Below are 18,769 nucleotides of genomic sequence, written 5' to 3'. Positions count from 1 at the left end.
CTGCTTCCTTGCCCCAAGGCCTGGCCTGGGCAGCCTCTTGTCCAAGGTCACCTGCCTGGAGCCCGTGGGTGGAGAGAGTTCCCAGGCTGGGCTGGACAGCACCACGGGGTAGCAAGCTCCAGGGGTTCCCACCTGCACTGGCCCGGGCCCCTGGGCACACTGGGCAGGGGCCCCTGGGTGGGACAGAGGGACGGCGGGGCACCTGGCTCTGACCCAGCTGCTGAGCTGCCTCCATCTCTGCATCTGGGCCGCCTCGGGCCACGCGAGGGTGAAGAGTGGCTCAGGCAGGCTCTCGGCATGGTGCTGCCACAGACCAGTGTCTGAGCTGCGACGGGACCAGGCGGGGCAGGACGAGGCTGACCCGGTGGCCCCGGGGAACCCCCACCTTTGCAAATGGAGCTTTGCATGCAGGTGGCTCGAGCGTGACTTCTAGAAGGTGGGTCCCCACCTGAGAGGGGGGAGGCCACGTCCTCACTACCTGACGCCTGCTGAGAGACATGCCCCTCCCTGCCAGTACAGACGTGCTCAGCACCCAGCATCCTCCGGGTGGACATGGAGGGCACCCACCCTGTGGGAGATTAGAGCCCCTCCTGCCTATTGCAGCACAGAATCCCCTCCCTACGCTGGGGTAGTGGAGTGAGCTGGGCTGGGGGGGTGGGGGGCTCCCAGACTCAGGACACAGACCTCTCAGGAGACTGTACTCAGGGTCTCCCCTCCCTGGACCTCCTGCGCCTCCACAGGGTCGATGGCATGAGTGCCTGGCAGCCAGCTTTTCTACTGTGACCGAAGTGCCTGATGTTTGATCCCGAGGCAGTTACATACCAGACCCCCATCCAGAATAAACGTATGGCCTGCTGCCCAGCTAGAGAAAGAGCCAGCACCTCCCCTGCCCCCACCGTGTGGTTCCACTTGGACAAAGCCCTGAATGACCTGGAAAGCTGACCACTTGAGTGACCCTGCTTTCCTGCCCGGGCTTTGATATCTGATATCTACCAATAAAGAGTGAGCCCCCAAGACCCCAGGTCCTCCCCCTGCCCCCCCCAGTAAAAGCAGCCACTCCACCCCATCTGTGTGCTCTCTTCCCCCCCAACCCACACCTGGTTGTGTGGCCCCTGGCCTGCCCTGTGCCCTCCAGCCCTGTCAGCAAGACCCTTGTTCAAAGTCGCTGATATGTGTCTTGCCATCATGCGAAGAGCAAGGCTGGTCCACCCACAACCCTGGATCCATCGGGAGCTGTCTGCGGGGCTCGCTGTGGAGGACACTGTGGTCCAGGAGGGGGACCCGGGAGGGGAGAGGCCAGGACCGTGGCCCCCACAGGTAGAACAGGAAGTGTTCTGAAGGGGCAGGACACAGCTCTACCTCTGCACCCTAGCCTTTGAGGCCGACGCTTCCCCACGTCTGCCTCAGCTTCCCCAGCCATAAAGTGGGAATAAACAGGCGCTGAATGTGGCGAGCTGCTCTCACCCCAATGGTCTCCTGAGTGGGGCAGGACGCCGGGGCCAGGCAGGCAGATTCCTCAGACCCAGTGGGAAAGTTTCCAAGAAATGGCCATCACGGGGCTCCCTGCCCACCACATGCCAGCCCTGGGCTGCAACTGCCCAAGTCCCATTGGGCTAGCCTAGTGTCTTCAATAGACACCATGGAGAACACAGAGGATGCCCCCGCCTCCTGGCTTCACTCTGCTCATTCACTCGACTGGAGCCCACACGGCCCTTGCCGGCTGCCAAATGCTCAGGGTTCCTCAGACGCAGGGAGGGGGCCAGGCTCTCCTGGCCTCCAGAGTTCTCAGCTCAGCCTCCTTCCTGTGCCCTGGCTCTTGGCCTGGGGCTGATGCCCTGAGACAGACGTGCTGGGCCTCGGGGAGGCCAGTGGCCAGCACAGCTCCCATCTGGGGATATGAAGCAGCCCAGGAGTCTAGCAGTGGCTGTCCCAAGGGGGCAACTGCAGGAGGGATGCTGGGGCCTCCCTGGGGCCAAGGGCCCTCATACCCCGTCCCTGTTTTCGGCCTGCCTGCACCCTCCACTGACCACACAGGGTCTTGCAATGGGCGGTCAGAGAGAGATGCAGGGACATGGCCACCACCTAGCTACCATAACCCTGCCTTCTTGCCAAGAGGAATGCCTGGGGCGGGAAGACCTGAGACAGGGCAACAGGGGGTCAGGCCTCCGTTATCCCTGCATGTGCCCAGCCGGTTCCTCCTCTGGAAACAGCAGCTCGGTCTCCCTCTGGGGCTCTCTTCTCACTCCCCTTGATTCCATCCCGCCCCTGTCCCAGGGGACCCAGGTTGCTCAGGGGCATGAGAATGGCCCAGACGTGGGCACCAAACCACGTTCAGACCAGTGAGAGGCAGGCCTGCTGGACTACCAGCAAAGAGGGTCCTCCCGACGGGAAGGGAGATGCTGGTGGGGCCTGGTCCCTTCCACAGAGACTAGAGGCTGCCTAAGAACACAGCCACCATGGAGTGGAGAAAGCAGAGCGAGAGACAGAGAGACAGCCATTTGATCACCTAGATCCAGCCATGTCTGAATCCATTCCTACCCCTGGACTAACAGTTTCATGAGCTGATATATTTTCTACCTTGCAGCTGAGATGTCCTGACAAACCTGCCGAGGAAGCCTGTTTCCTGCCCTGCAGGCTCCCCGGCAGAATGGTCCACACTTACTGCCCCCACCCGGAGACCTCCACAGACAGCAGCCCCACTTACCATGACAGGCGTGGTCATGCCCTGCAGGTGGAAGACATCCATGCCAGCCTCTGCGCCGCCCACCACCTCACTGTTTCCCTGGTTTGGCTGGGGAAGGTCAAAGTAGGTGCTGTCTGGTTCCCTGGGAAGAGAGGGGCAGAACCATCAGTCCCAGACCGCCCTGGCCCAGAGCTCCTGGGGAGCTTGCCTTTTCTGCCCACAGGAACCCTTCAGCACACCGTGTATCTCCTCTGCTGGCCTCTGCAGGCGAGGCTGCCAGGGAGGCATGGACACGTGTGAGCTCTGCCCCTTGGATCTCAGGCCAGCTGGTCGGAGGAATGAGCCCAGACCCTGACCCTGCATCCCCAGGAGAAAGCCCTGGCCAGCAGCCCCTGCCTCCCCGTCACCTAGCCCATGTCCCTGGCAGCCAGGGAAGTACTCACAGGGAGCTCCAGAGGTGCTCGAACGTGGCCCCCTCGTCGTTGGCGGTGGACTGGGACATCTTCCCTGCACCTGGCCCCGAGGGCGGCTTGCTCTGTGAGGAGGGAAGAAGGACATGGGTGCTCTGGGAAGGCCGGCCTCTGCCCTCCTTAGGCATCCCCAGGGACTGGGCAGGCCAACACTTTGACATCGATGGCACCCCGATGAGGAGGAGGGAACACCTCTCAACCCCCCCACTTCATCCTCCCCTTTCCTCGGCAGAACCCCACCTTGCAGAGGGGCGGGCCTGGCTCCAGCCCCCAGTTGGGAGGGGGTGCCCTGGGCAGCAGGGGCTCCTCAGAGCCACTACCTATGAGGGGGGTGACAGCATCCCTCCATGAGGCTGCAGGCCTCTTTGGGAGCTTGAATTGAGGTCCTTGCTGTGCCTGGATCACAAGGAACACTAAACACGTGTGGCCACTCTCACTATGAACTGTCTCTAGGCTTAGCCTTCAGGGCTCAAGTCAGATTTGAGGGCTCCTGGTACCTCTGATGCCCCAGTGGTCACCCACTCTCAGGAGGGGCCTGTGCAGGGCATGTCCAGAGGCTGGAGCCGAGCCCCAGATCTGAGGCTGGCTGTGTCCTAGGGCTAGAGGATATCAGATGGCTTCCCCCTCAAAGACGGGGTCCTCCCCTGCAGCCTGGACACAAGAGCAACTCCAACCCTGTGAGCAAGGCCAGGCCAGGGCCGTGAAGCTGTTGCTGGGGCGGGACGACTGCCCGTGGGTTCCCCCCATCACAGGGGATGCCCAGGGACTGGGGTGCCCGATCTGGTGCCCAGACAGGCTGACCTGTGTCCCCAGCGTTTCCTCTCCCAAGAGCAACCATGCCCAGCTCCCACCCCATAGCGGCCCTACAGTGGCCCTGCCATCCCAGGACCAGGCCTGGCACAGCTGGGGCTCCTGACTTCCAGTGGTGGAGAACGGAGGAAACCAGAGCCTGCCCTACTCACCCCTCCCCTCCGCCAGTGGTGTCTCCCCGAGCCACCCTCGGGTCCTTGGCAAAGGGCCGGGGGAATCAGTTTGGCCACCGTCCACCTGGCATTGCCCAAGCAGGCAGGCCTGGACCTGCCCACAGCCATCGGGGGAGGGAGGGCACACCCACCATCTGTCACTCGGTCCCCAGGTAGGCGGGCGTTGGTGGAGGTCTGGGCACTCTCCTGAGGCCGCCACGTGCCAGGCCACCGGTCTCTGGAGCAGAGTGGCACGAGCCAGGAGGGCTGCCTCGGTGGCGGGGCTGGGCACTGGCAAAGGAGGCCCAAGGGCTGGGGCGGGCTGGACAAGGATGGCCGGGGACTGGCGGCTTAGAGAGCACTGGCCCCAAACCAACCCTCCCGCAGGCTCAGAGAGGTTAAATGACCTGCTGAGGTCACACAGCACTGCTGTCTGCAGAGGAATGACCAAGTGGTTTCCTCAGAATTCAAAATTAACTTAGCTACCCACCCCTGCAACATGTGCACCTTCAGCACACGATCTACCCAGAAGGATTTAAGGATTTGGGAGTATTAAAAAATATATTTTATTTATTTGAGAGAGCGAGTGAGAGAGCAAGCATGCAGGCACATGCATGAACACAAGCAGGGGAGGGGAAGGGGCAGAGGGAGAGAGAATCTCCAGCAGACTCTGGACAGCCAACACAGGGCTCTATCTCACGACCCTGAGATCGTGACCCGAGCTCAGACCAAGAGTCAAATGCTCAGCTGGTGGAGCCCCCCAGGCGCCCCTGCCTGGAGAGTTTAACAAGGCTGGGCAATGCCAATTTGCATGCCTCCTATTCTGGGGAGGTCACTCCCTCCCTAGGCTGAGCTGCCCAAAGCCCAGTAGAGCTGTGTGCGGGGTGTGGAGCTAGGGGTGGACTTAGGAGGCAGAACAGGGCCGGCTGCCCAGCTGTGGGGCCAGCCACCAAGCTGAGGCTGGGCAGAAACCCGCCCTCACACGTTCCCTACGGCTGGTCCTTTCTGGGCGAGCAGGGAGTATTAGTCGAGTGGCCTCTTGGTGTGGACACCGTGTGCTGACAACACGCTCAACTCACCCAGGCCATTTGGGTGCCCTCTTCATTTTAAAGATGGACCATCCAAAGGATGGTCACCCCTGCAAGTCTAATCACGGCAGCCCAGAGATGCCAACAGCCCAGATGTGCACCGACAGACAGATGGAGAGACACAGACACACGTGGCCCATCTGCAGTGGGGTAGCACTTGGCCACGGGAAGGAACAAAGCGTGGACACTTGCGACAGGGTGCGTGAGCCTCGAGGACAACCCCCCAAAGGAGGGAAGCCAGACACAAAGGACCAGGCCCCACGGGCCTGCACTTACAAAGTGTCCAGACAAACCCTGAGGGCACTGAAGGCAGGTCGCTGGGTCTGGGGCTGGGGGAGGAGGACAGGGAGTGATGGGAATGGGGATGGGGTTTCCTTTGGAAGCGGCAGGATGTTCTGGAGTCCGATGGAGGTGGACATTGACAGCATTGTGACTATACTAAATGTCACTGCATGGTTCATCTTAAAAGGCTTAGTTTATTTCACCTTGATAAAAAAAATAAAAAACGGGGAGGCTGGGGTAGCCTATGGGGAGAATCCTGCTGCAGAGCATGTCCTGGGCACTCACTGCACCCGCTGCAGGGAAATGAAAACACTCCCTCTCTGAAGCCCAGGGTCCAAGAGACAGCCCCGGGAGCCCCTGTGGAGAACAGGGAAGAGAGGAGACACCACTGCCCCAGCACCCTGGTTCCAGTCCCTGCACCTCTCTCTTGAGGGAACCCACTGCCAGGGGACACCACCACTGTGTCTGCCCTCCACCCTTGTTGCTGCAGCCCCATCTGCACCCAGTCAGGCTGGTTCTGGCTGGGGGCACACCCGCCCTCCGTGACAGCAGGGCAGGGGACAGGGCAGATGGAGCCGCTTGGCCACACTAGGAGGCAACAGGAAGCCAAGTGATACCCAAGTCCCTGGGCTCCTGGCAACGGGTGGGGAGGAAGGGGTGATGCAGGTTCACCCACCTCTGCAGGATCAGCACTCTGCATTCGGCAGGTCCCGCTGCTTTTGCACCAAACTACCCCCAAACCCAGGACCCCGTGCCCACTGTTCCTCCATCACCCCTTCTCCCATCACCCCTGCCTAGGCCAGGCCCCCTTTGGGTCCATCCTGGCCCCTGCAGAGCCTCAGAGCTGTGCCCTCCCTAACTAACCATTCGCCCCAGCAGGCTGCCCCTTACTCTCAGGATGAAGCCCCAAGTGGCCTCCGGGCCCACCCCCACCCCGACCCAGCCTGTCCCCCACAGGCCGCTGCATGGCCACTCCTGGGCTAGAAGCACTGGCCCCGTGGGCCCCTTCCCAGCACCGGCTCGGAGGCCCCCCTGTGGCACAGAGGTGCCAGTCAAACCAGCCCCTCCACCCAGCTATCTGTCTGTCTAAGAAGGAGCTCTAGACACAGAGGTCGAGGCCTGAGCATGCCTGTTCCTGTCCACTGGGCCCCTGGCCTGGGGCCGGCTCTGTGAACACGTAGCCAGGCGTCCCCGTGTGGGGCTGACATCGCTGTGTGCTCCCCACCATCCCTGCCTGTCTGTCCAGGCTTCCATACTCCACCACGGGCACAGGCCCCGCAGCAGGGGGCTGGGCCTGGAAGGGGCTTCACCCTGCGCCCGAAGACCTTGGCAGGGAGCCATCCAGTTTCAGAGACCCCAACCAGGATGCACACTCCAGAGGCACCCAGGGGGCACAGCCGGTTGAGCATCCAACTCTTGTTTCAGCTCAGGTTGTGATCATGGGGTTGAGCTAAGCGTGGACCCTCCGTCTCCCTCTGCCCCTCCCGCATGTGCTCTCTCTCTCAAACAAATAAATAGATCTTAAAAAAAAAAAAAAAAAAAGCATGTTCTGGGGCTCACCCCAAGGGGCTCCCATGGTGGGAGCTCAGGGATCTGCATCTTTAAGTGGCACCAGGGGATTCTCCGTGACTCTGGGACAGTCCCTCGAGGAGAAAGCCTCACACAGGCCCAGCTCCCCCATGTCACAGGGTCCTTCAGTGTCCACCCTGAGGGTGGTCACTAGCCTCCACTTGTGGCTTCCACTCAGGAAACCCGCCCTGCCTTACTTACAGGATGCCCTGGGGCCGAACCAGGAAGCCACATTCTCCACGATTTCCAATATCCCTGGGACACTCCCCAGAGCTTGTGGCACTGAAGCCAGGCCCCCGTGACCCTGAGTCAAGGGAGCTGCAGACCCTGTGCCCATAGGCACCAGGAGCTCCTGCAAGGGCATGAGAAAGAGGAAGTGCTGCTGTCGGGTGGAGAATCGGGGCCCCTCCCTGGCACCTGCCCCGGACCCCAAGGGCCCCACTCCTCTATCCTCAGGGCAGGGCCAGGATCTGCCCTGTACCTCCTGCAGCATTTTGGCCAAAAGGACAGCAGAGATAAGAAACAGAACAGCTCCTTGGAAGGCACACCCAATGGCCCCAGTGACCCCACTTTATATTTGGAAACAGGCTCACGATGGAAACATGGCTCCTGGACCTCACGGCAACGGCTTTTGCAGATGTTGCAGATCATCTTAAAGATCACACGTGTAGTGGGGGAGGGACCTCTGGGTCGCAATAGAGCTGCTAAGGGCAGCCGCGTCTGTGGCCCCCGGGGTCTTCCATGGGCAGCCAGTTGTCCTGGAGGGAGCGCTCACTTGGCCTTGACCTCGCAAGGACCCAGGTGCACACGGGGCTCGGGGCGGTGCTGGGGCTGTGAGGCTGTGGGCTCAGGAAGCACGGGGCGTGCCATCCCCAGAACCGCCCCGCAGAGGCACCCCCGGAAAGGGCGCTGTGTGCCTCCCCTGAGCTGCCTGGCCGGGGCCATGCGGCGGGCACTGCTGACCCTCAGCACGTCACCCTGCTGCACCTCAAGGAATTTCCAGCAAGTATTTGTGAGTCGGAGAGCACCGTGGGGCCAGAAGCGCCCCGGAACCCACAGAGCTCAGGTGGGCTGCAGGCACCGCACAGCCTGGAGCCAGAATGGAGGCGCAGCCTCCCCGCCCCAAATTCTCGATGTGACTCACGGGTTTTCTGAGTCCTCAACTCAAAAGTTCTCAGCTGGGGCCACTTGGCAACACCTGCCAACATTTTCGGTTGTCACCGCTGCTGGGGGAGGGGATGCTTCCCAATGCCTTACAGCGCACAGCAGTCTCCCCACAGCAGAGAATGTTCTGGAACAGGGGTCAGCGCCAGAGGGGAGATGCAGAGCCACACCACAGCTTCCAGCTGCTGCTGGCCAAGCCCTGAACGGAGCCTCTGGGTGCTTACACCACCTGTCATGTGTCTCCACGTGTCCCCTCCCTGCCCCTGCCCTGTCCCCATGTCCCCTCCCTGTCCCTGCCCTGTCCCCATGTCCCCTCCCTGCCCCTGCCCTGTCTCCATGTCCCCTCCCTGCCCCGTCCCCATGTGTCCCCACCCCCTGCCCCATCTGTGTCCTCCCAGGCCGGGCAGGCCCAGCTTCCGAGGAAGCCACCTTCCTCCCTGATCCCTCATCAGGACACCTTCTTCCTCTGCTGTCCATCCCCCAGCAGGTAGTGGTACAGCTCCCACTGTGTGGCCCATAGGACAGCCTTGTTGGCTGGGCAGAGTTGTATCCCTGTCCTTCCTCCTGCCCTTGGCTCCAGTGACGGGGATGGCTGCCCCCACACACCTGCAAGGGCCTGGTCGTCCTGCCCACTGCTGGCAGGGTTCTGAGACAGGGAGCACACCTTTGGCCTGAGCACAGGTAGGGCCAGCGCGGGGCTCACACCCTCCGTCCTGGCCATTGGGGGCCAGCGTTCAGGGTGGGAGGCAGCTCCCCACAGTTCCGTGGGGAAAGGCCCAGAGTACCCCACCCCCACCCTCAAACCCTCTGTTTCCACTGCTCTTCTGACACAACGGGCACGACGGGGTCAATTTTCCACTGTAATCTGCCTTTTTCACTCAGTAAACTCAGATCACCACAGGAAGGGACCCCCGGGCCTTCCCGGGCCCCTTCCAATCAGCCCTGTAGCGCTGCTCCAGTGATGGGAATGTTCTGGTGCCCAGAAGGCCCCCTACCTGGGTGGAGGGGTCAGGTGGCCAGCAGGCGGGGACGAAGTGGGCAGGCAACCCCTCTGCAAAACGGCGCTCTTCCCCAGGCAGTGGCCTGGCCAGTTTTAGCCAGATAGCCAGGGCCCAGCCTCCCCAGGCCCTTGATGTCAAGAGGCCTCTGTTGCCCCAACCACCCCCCGGAACAGGGGCTACCCTTGCGGTGTGGGGTGTGGCTAGGGCAGGGGACCCAGTCAGGGTCACTGCGCAGAGTGCCTCCCTCCTCAGGGAGCAAGGACAGCCGCCACCTTTGCCCACCCCTCCGGCTGGTAGCCTAGGCCACATGATCCCAGGAGCATTGGGCTGCACATGCCACTCAGGGTGGGGTTGGGTGGGCAGGACAGGGCTGGCCAGATCTGCGCCCACGACCTCCTGCGGAAAGATGGGGTCCAGCAGGGCCTGGTGGGGAGGCCATGGCCCCCCAGGGGCCTCACATCACCAAGATGGCCCCTGGCTGCCCCTTGGCCCATGCTGGGGGGTGAGAGACAAATTTAGCCTCCACAGGCCTGGGCCAGGGCTCACTTGTGAAATATGAAAACGGCAGGAGGCACCCAACTAAGCTGCCCTGCCTCCCTCCTGGGCCAGGGCCCTCTCAGAGGGGGCGGGGGGTGGAGGGCAGACTCCAGAGCTGCTCCCAAAGATCCCCTGGCCCTGCTGCTTCTCATGGCCAGTGTCTTCTTCCCCCAGAGGTCGCCAGCCTCTGCCACATGGCCTCCTCCTGCAGCCAGGCCAGGGTCCACATGGCCTTCCTTGGGCACCGGGGCCTGGTTTGGAGGGCTGTGGGGTTGCCAGCAGTTCCGGTTTGAGTCTAGGGGTTGGCTCAGCACCCATGTGAGGCAGGACAACGGTGCCAGCCCTCTGACCACATGGGCTTCATGCCTTTCTAGAAGAAACAGTGTAAAGTGAGCAGCCCAGGGCTGCAGGGCTCTGCATTTGGGCCTCAGACCCAGCAGTGGCCGCCCCAACACCCAAACATTGCTAACCACTAGAGCATCCTCCAGGGACATTGTGAGACCAGCAAATTTGCAGCTCATTTTACTAACAGCATGGATACATGCACAGAGAAGTGAGGTCACCTGCCCAAGGGCACACAGCCAGTTGGGGTGGAGCGTCAAACGCAGCAGTATCCAGCACCCCTGCTCTTGACCCCACCTCTCCCTGACGGGACCCTCCCCAGCCTGCACATCCACACCTGCAACCATGCATCCTGCCTGGGAAGTCCCCTGCCAGCCTCTTTCTTCACCCAGCCCCTCAAAGCCCCACCCACAGTGAGGCCCACCCTACCCTCTGGGGTCCTACCAGCGTCCCTCCTCCAGTACCCGCCCCTGCCCCCTACAACATGTGCAGGTCAGGCCTAGCCACACAGCTTCCGTCCCCCCGTCTCCTGCTCTGGGCTCCGCCTGGCCCCACACCCCCTGCCCCGTCTCCTCCATCCACGTCCACACAGTCCACCTCTGCTGCTCTGCCCTGGACAGGTGTGTTGCCCATTCTGAGCCTCTGTTTCCCCGCCACGTGTGGGAAGAAAGGAATGCACTCAGCAGGGCAGCAGTCCGGACAGACTAGGAGCCTGAGAAACTGTGGGGATTTGCAGCCGACCAGCAGTCACTTAGACTCTGGTGGCAGTGGAGGCAGAGTGAGCGGAGCCCTGATCAGGGGGTGGCGATGCAGAGAGGCCTGTTGCTGCCCTGTCCCTGGTTTGTTCGTAGAGGTCCCCCCACCCTGGTGGGTCCAGGAATGGGGCACCTTCACAATGTCCCACCACAGGAGAAACCTTCAGAATGGCCTCAGCAGCTTGCACTGGAGACCGGCTTCCTGGAGCAGGTGTTAGCTCCTCAGGGCTTGGCGGCTGCTGCAGCCCCAGGCCCAGGACTGCCCGGCACACTGAGGTGGCCACCAGTACGTGTCAGAGCAGGTGACTGGCACAGGCCCCATGTGGGCACACAGCTGCCTTCTCGGGGGACGGCCAGGACAGGGTCACCAGGGAGCCTGGTGCCAATGACCAGACACCATCCCCTCACCTACAGGGCTGGAGTCCTTTCTGTCCATCTCTTGAAACCCTCCCCTCCCCGGCCCTGCTTCTGCCCCAAGGGCTCACATGTCCACAGGCCCGTGCCACCACAGGAGGTGTCTGCCCTGTCCTCCGGAATCTTCTCTCTCCCAGACAAGCACGTGCTCTGGACATGCCCCCAAACCGTCATCCCATCAGCCAGCCTCCTCTGGACACTCTCACATTCCCAGGAGGAGACCCCCACCCCGCAGACCCTGTGCCTCCCATGCTCTGGGCACCCAGCTCCCTTGTTGACACTCAGCCTGACCCCTACATTCTGCACCTTCCCTGCCCCCAAGTCAGTGGCACACTGACAGGACTTCACCTGCACTCCCGTCATGTTGGTCCATCCCTCCCTCCCTCTCTCCAGAATCATCCATCAGCCTCCCACAGAGGTGCCTCTGCCCCACTTGCTCCTCCCCATCCCCTAACCTGGCCTTGGGGGCATCTTTCTGATAGTGGCACCTAGAATCTACTGCCCACTCTCTGTGCCAGCCCCGGCCCGGAGACCTCTGTGTCCACCGACCTCAATCTTCCAAGTAACCCTGTAGGAAGGGAAGTGCTGCTGCAGCCCCACTCTCCAGATGTTCCTACAGAAGCACAGAGAGGGTAGCTCACCTGCCCTGGGCCACACAGCTTGGAAGTGCCAAGGCTGGGTTTGAGCCTATGCTGGCTCCCACCAGGCAGCCCCTTCCCTCCAGGAGCCCCCTCCACTGGGAGTCAGAGAAGCAAACCAGCTTCTGCTGCCCAGCATGAGGGGTGCCCTGAAGGGGTGTGGACCATGGCCACAGCTGGCATGAGGGTAGATATGGGAACCCATGTTGGGTTGCCATGTGCTGGTCTACCAAGCTGACTCTGAGCTTGAGCTGAGCTTGAGGGCTGGGGGAGGCTGGGCACCATGGGGTGGGGCCCCAGCTGTCTTTACGTAGGGGTGGCAGGAATAGCAAGGTGGGCCGGGGAAGGGCCAGGATCATCTGGAAGCCACACAACAGGCCCTGAGCCCAGGGACTTCAGGGAGTAAGTTTCAGGGTTCAGCTCAAGTGGGGCACAGTGGGATGTTCGTGGGGAAGGTCACCCTGGCAGGCATGCATGGGCTGGTGAGCCCAGAGGAAGGTCCAGGTGAAGTGGGGGACTGTGGAACAAATGGGCAGTGCTGGGGGTGCAGAGGGGCAGGGGGGATGAGGACACATGTCCTCCCCCAGGACCCCCTTCCAGACTGACTCAGGGCGGTTAATGTGCTTTAAAAGTCAACCTCCAGCTAGTGACAGAGGCAGGTGCCTTCAGCAGCCTGCTCCCAGCTTCGTGCCTGTGCAGGTGCCTCTGCCTTCTGACCTGCAAGGTGTTGACGGTCACACCTACACACATGACTCAGCTATGCAAGGGCAGCTAGCGGGACCCCTGAGCTGGGCAGGGGTGCAAAGCACGGTGGTCTGTCTGGGTGCTGGGGCATTTGCGGACCTGCAGTTGAGTCATCTCTGGTCAAACATCCTCCTCCATGCAGGAGCAATCCCCGAAGGCTGCTCCCCTTCATGAAGGGAGGGGCCCGGACCACCACTGAGCACCCCCATGCCCTTCCACACGCGGTGCACGCTCACTCTGCTTTCTTCACATAGAACCCCCCCCCGCCCCCGAAAGTCCCTCTGCGGGTATGACGGGAACCCCAGCAGTGGCCAGTGGACCTGCTGCTGCCCAGGCCTCCCCAGTGGCGGCAGGAGAAGCAGAGGGGCAGGGCGGGCTCTAGTGCCCGTGGTGTGGGGGAGCCTGGGGGAATGAAGCTGAAGTGGCCCCAAGAAGCTAAGGAGGGGTGGCCTCCTGCCTGGGTGGGCGGTGCCTCCTCGGCAGGAAGTGGAGAGAGTTCCCATCAGGCCAAGGGGTGGAGGCAGCAGCACCAGCATAACTTCTGCACCCCCACGGCCTGCCCCCCCCCAACCCGGGCCATTTGCATCACCCCTGGGAGCAGATGTCTCTCCAAAGTGCTAACAGCCTCACTGGTCCTCCTCGCTCGAGCCCTATTTGGGGAACCATGGCATGGCCTCCCTGTACCGGCCTGGCCACCTGCCTGTCTCCTGCCTGTGCCCCCAGGGCGGAGGCGGCGGGGAGGGGCTCTGCACTCCGGGGTGGCCCTAAGCAGCTGCTCCTGTGGGGCAGGGAGGCCGTGACAGGACCCCAAGCTCAGGCCTGAGAGAGGCGGGCCAGGCTGAGCCCAAGCCTACCTTGGCGGAGCCGGGGCCCGAAGGTGGAGGTCGGTGTGGAGGGGAGGCCGCCGGGAGGCCCACGGCTCGTGGCTGGGCAGGCCGTCGGTGGCGGCAGCGTCCTGGTCGCCTAGGCGATGACATTGGAACCAAGGAAGCAGCGTGGCCAGCCTGGAGCCTGGGGCAGCCGGGGCGGAGCGTGGCTGGGAGCCCTGAGGCTGGCAGGCAATGCCATGTTCTCCACACGGTGACCTGGTGACAGGTCCCTGAGCACCAGGAAGCGGAGCTGGAGGTGGGGGGGGGTGGATGGGAGCTGACGCGTCAGCCCGTGTGTGTGCCCTTCCTCTGCTCCTCGTTGAAACCCTCCCCACACGCAGTAGACAGAGGTGCCACAAGCCCCTGAGCCTATCCCTGGCCTCCTCAGCCTGTCCTCTAGCGAAAGCAAATTCTACAGGTTGTAGCGTTTCAGCCGTCATATGTCAGTAGGTGATTCTAACAAATAAAGACTCATTGTTTCCAATATTAGGGCCAACCAGGAAACCGTTGGTTCGTATTCAACAGTGTTTCCCCTGCCCAGGCGTGCATCACATGCGTGGTAAATTCAGAGGATTCAAGGTAATATGCAGCCTGGACACCACATACTGAATTTGCAAGCACATGTTTTAATTGCTGGTCAGAAGGAATTTGCGAAGGCCCAGATTTAGGAGACTAATCTCCGTCTCCTTCCCCCTCCAGGGGCAGAGGCACAGAAAGCTCAGGCCAGCTGAATGGACGTGACAAGGGGCCTGCGCAGGTTGGACTGAGGGCCGCGTCTGGAGGCGGAAGCCTTGCATGGGTGGGTGGGCCCGCTATACCCCGGGGTCCAGATCAGAGGGAGGCCAGCGGGCACCGCCCTGCTGGCTTTGCAGAGGTAGGAAGGGGCTGTGAGCCGCGAAGTGCAGGCATCTCTAGAACTGAAAAAGCCAAGGGATGCATTCTCCCTTCGGAGGAGGAGGAGGAGGAAGGAGCACAGCCCAGCTCACCCCGAGGTTAGCCTAGGGGAGGGTTTCAGACTTCTGCCCTCCAGAACTACAGGAAAGTACATCTGTGCTGCTTTAAGCCTCTACCCCTGGGCTCATTATTAGACCAGCTGCCAAAACTCACACACTTCCACGTAACATAAGTTTGGGGACTGTCATCTGCAGTGGCTTCCCGATTTCCTGGAGGCCCCAGAGCAGGCCCTGCTGCCACGTGAAGTGTGAGGAGAGACCCTCGGGCAGCCAGGTGCTCGGCAGGATGGGGCCCCCCAGCCCTCACAGGAGCCAAGCCCCTTGCCCTTCAGGGACATAACCTTCACACATGCACTTCGAAGGGACCCTGCCAGGGATGCCTGGTGTTCTCACCTGGACTCTCGGGAGGCCAGGGGAGGCTGGCATCTGTGCAAGTTACCCAGGGCAGGGGGCTCTGCTGTGGGCCCCACAACTCCTGTTGAACATAGATGCAGTTCTACAGAAGAGCCCATGTCTGTGTGCAGCCCATATGTGCATGGTGGACAGGGCTGCATGAGGCACATGCAGGAGTGAGCTGCTGTGACCACACGGGGACAGTGGGGGGTGGTGAGAGGGAGATGTCCCTGGTCCTGGGAAAAGAGGCAAAGGAGCCAGTGGGATGCCAGGCACTCCCTCGTCCTCTCCTGGGACACTGCTGGGCTGCCCGCAGCTGGCATTGACCACAGCAGGTGGGTCCCACAGCCTGCACCTCCCAGAAGTGGCCCCTGACTGAAGCCATGGACTTCAGGGTCCTGCAGAGGTGACTTCCCAGAATGCCCTCCTCCCGAGCCCGGCCCCTGTGGGGAGGGAAGGCCTGACTCAGGAGGCCAGGGCTCAGGCCTCGAACTGGGCTGCTGTGCAAACACAGCCCTACACACTCCGGGCTCACCGAACCCTCGGCACAGCCTCTGGCACCCATATCAGAGACCAGAGGTGGGTGGGGAGCCCTGAGTGATGACGGCAGATGGGCCTCTGGCCACAGGGTGGTTGGTAGAAGACGGCCACCAGCTCTGGGTGGGGCATCAGTGGGGAGCCAGACTCGCATTTCCACACACCTTCTTGCCACCAGAAGACCTATTTGGAAAGCTCTTCCTGCGAATCTCTTGCCTAGGCCAGGCCTGATGTTAAGTTAGGAGGTCCAGGCGTGAACCTCGGCCCAAGGCCTGGGAGTCTTTGGAGAGGGAGCGGGAGCCAGGCAGAAGGACAGCTTTGTGGACGCAGGACTGCCTGAGCCTCCACGGGCTCTCTTAGGCTTCTGGAGTCAGAGGCTGAGGGCAGGTCCTTGTGGGACCAAGATCAAGGTGGCGGCAGGGCTGCTCCCTGTCTTCCCCTCTTCCAGCAGCTGGGGTGCCCATGGCCTTCGGCTGGTGGCCCCTTCCCACAGCTTCACAACACATCCCTGCAGCCTCTGCCCCCATGGCCACGTCTCTTCAGCAATGACCCTCCTGTCTCCATCTCTCCAGGATCTCTGTGAGGACCAGGACCCAGCTGGAGGCTCTGGGGCATTGCCACTTACAGGTGCACGGCTGCATCACTGTCCCTGTGGCCCCGTGAAATAATGTAACTCTGGATTCTGGGCCTTTGCACATGGGTGCTCAGGGACCCATTACTGTGTCTTGCTTCAGAGATGTGTCCGGTGAGCCGTCTGTGTGAGAGTCAGCTGGGGCCCCTGGGGGCCTGTGGAGGAACGCACCTTGTGTCAGCCTGGAGACTGATGCTAACCCCAAGGCCTAGGGTCGGGCTTTACTCATTCTGAGGTTGAAGGCACAGGACATGGCTCTCTGAGGTCAGTGGTCACCTGGCTTCAGACAAGGGCGAGCGAGGTGGGCTGCTGGGGCACATGGGAACTCCGTGAGGGTACAGTCTTTGCTCATAAACCTCCAGGGTGTCTGCAGCCCCTCCGGGTCTTTCATGTTCACCAGCAGCTCCTCCTCAATGAGGTCAAGCTCCAGCAACCCTGTTGCAAAGTCGCAGGGTGATGCCTGGCAGTCAGCTGACAGGGACATGTGGCCTCCAGCCCAACGCAGTGCTGACCGGCTCCATTGGGAACATCGTACAGAGATTAGAAACTGGCTGCCAGGTCAGCCCCATGAGAAAGCCAATCTCCATCCTATGGATCAGGAAATGGAGGCTCAGTGGTTAAGGATGTTCTCCAACACGGGCTGGTTATTGAAGAGTACACTGGAACTGAGGCCCCTGGAGACGCCCTGTGTGCCACCGTGCGTGCACGCACACACTTCCTGCATCTCCTAGGATGTGTTTGCTTCCTCCTTTCTAGTCTTTCTTTTCTCTTCTTTCTTTTTTTTTAAAGTAAGCTCCACGCCCGGTGTGGGGCTTGAACTCATGACACCGAAATCAAAACTCAGATGTTCCACCTATGCCGACTAAGTGGGCCAGGCGCCCCAAGCCGTGCCATGCCTGTCTGTTCTCACTGTCAAGGGCAGTCTTTGGGCTTGTGTTCAGTGGCACCAGGTTGGCCAAACCTTGTCACATTTGGCCTGCCTGCTGGTGTGTCCATGACCCACTCTCCTGCACACAGGTTTCCAAACACTGAGGGACCAAACCTGGAGGAGCCAAGGGTACAGGCTCTCTTGCTTCCCAGCTGTTCCCTGACGCCCACCCCACCATAAGACCTGTTCCCAGGCCCACGAACAAAGGTTGCTCCCAGGCCCTGGGCGGTGCTTAGAGTCTGGTGAGCTCTGGGCGTGGTCCCCACTTGCTTGCTTAGACTGTCCACATGGTCCACACCAAGTAAAAGCAGGTGCCCCGTAACAAACGATTCATGGATGAATGGACAAATGAAGTCTTATGGGAAATACAGCCTAGCTCAGTTCTGCATCTTTTTTGTGCATTTTAAAATCCAGAGAGCACATAAACTGGAAGTTTTTCCTTATGTCTGGGGTAGACTCTGGGCAGACGCAAAGCTCTCCATGATCCTTGCTGCCCATCTAATGTAAACATCTATTCATGTTGTTGGAGGAACGTGGGAGAGCTTGACTGTGCAGTGTTTCCATCAGAAACATAAAATATAAAGATGCGGCTTGGTGGTATCATAAAATATGAAGATTCAGGTAATTCAGGTACTGTGTTACTTTTCCAAAACGCATTTTTTTAAAGTCTGAGTTCTGAAACACCAGAGGCCCAGGGATGTGGGATGACGGATGGTGAGATGGTGCTTAGTTTGGACCATAAGGGAGGGCACGGCACATCCAATTAGAAACGGCCCATCAGTCGCTGTTTTACAAGCCCTCTGGCGCCCCCAGGTCAGACCAGGAGACACCCCAATGAGGGGCCGTGGGTGGCGCTCTGGAACCACAGCGGCCCAGCTCCCACACGGTGTTTCTGGGGAGGACAGCTCTTCCTCTCATCTCACAAAAGCCAAGCTTTGAAAGGTCACATGATTAAGATCTGGAGTGGAATTCAGCCAGTTTCTGGATGACTCGTAAGCCAGCAACGCTCACAACACACAATGACTTTTGCTACCTTTGGCCATCCTAAGTTCTTGTCAATGAAATGCCACTGAATAGCACAAAATTTGTAAAGTCTAAAAGGGCAAAGCACCGGTCCCCAGCCAGCCTCCCCCTCTCGCAGTGGGCTGGGTTGTCATCGCTTCTACCGAGAAGGAGACAACCAGAGTGGTTTTCACTACAGTAACGGAAGGGAGGAGACGGTCCGGAAGCTCTAAAAAAGCAGCCTGCTGGGGTTCCTGGCCATTGACCCGCACGCCACTCACCGCGCCTTTCTCGTAACACGTGCTCCACACACGTTACTTACCTGCGCATTTCACTGTCGGGAGTAGACTCTTTCTATTATTCTAATACTTTCAAAAATCAAACCAACTAGAGGGAGGTTAGACAGTGTCGTTGGACTTAACATTGACCTCAATCTTACAATCATCTTTTCTGCTATTTTTATCAGAATTCATTATTTTCACATTAATCCAATTAGCGTCCTGTTTACCAGTGCCTCCTTTTTACATTTACGGCTTCATCTGAAAGCTCAGGGACACGCTCCCCACTCAATTCCTCCTCCCTCATTACTGCCAAATAATTAGCCGAGGAGCATCCCTGATCAAAAATTAAGAACCCAGAAGCAAGTTGGGGCATGCCTACCTCTGAAAGAAAAAAAATGACAGGAGATGCCTAATTACGTGCTTTTGTTGGTGGTCTGGGCCAGCGGGAAGCAGATCAGAGCTGGTAGGTCACAGCTGTTAGAGCTCCCCTCCGATTTACATCCCAATGACCAGTGGGCCAGGTCTG

The 18,769-nt window shown here is 60.4% G+C and overlaps 1 protein-coding gene across 7 annotated transcripts in view; it reads right to left on the bottom strand.

Moving 5' to 3' along the window:
* TP73 (tumor protein p73) overlaps positions 1–18,769 on the bottom strand; it is a 63,033-nt gene that overhangs the window by 39,477 nt on the left and 4,787 nt on the right. For 2 of the 7 annotated variants that reach the window (XM_038537738.1, XM_038537739.1), the window contains exons 1-3: positions 13,504–13,528; positions 3,127–3,218; positions 2,705–2,825 (exon numbers count right to left, since the gene is read on the bottom strand). In XM_038537738.1, the coding sequence (XP_038393666.1) occupies positions 2,705–2,825; positions 3,127–3,185 (180 nt within the window). In that variant the 5' untranslated portion in view covers positions 3,186–3,218; positions 13,504–13,528. Of the gene's footprint in view, positions 1–2,704; positions 2,826–3,126; positions 3,219–7,255; positions 7,374–13,503; positions 13,529–18,769 lie in introns of those variants that run through there. The other 5 variants (XM_038537742.1, XM_038537744.1, XM_038537740.1 and 2 more) reach the window with 4 other exon arrangements.

This window comes from Canis lupus, chromosome 5, assembly GCF_011100685.1.
Source record: "Canis lupus familiaris isolate Mischka breed German Shepherd chromosome 5, alternate assembly UU_Cfam_GSD_1.0, whole genome shotgun sequence".
Taxonomy (NCBI): Eukaryota; Metazoa; Chordata; class Mammalia; order Carnivora; family Canidae; genus Canis; species Canis lupus.
Note: the sequence above shows the minus strand (reverse complement) of the source record. Positions and strands in the feature narration are given on the sequence as shown.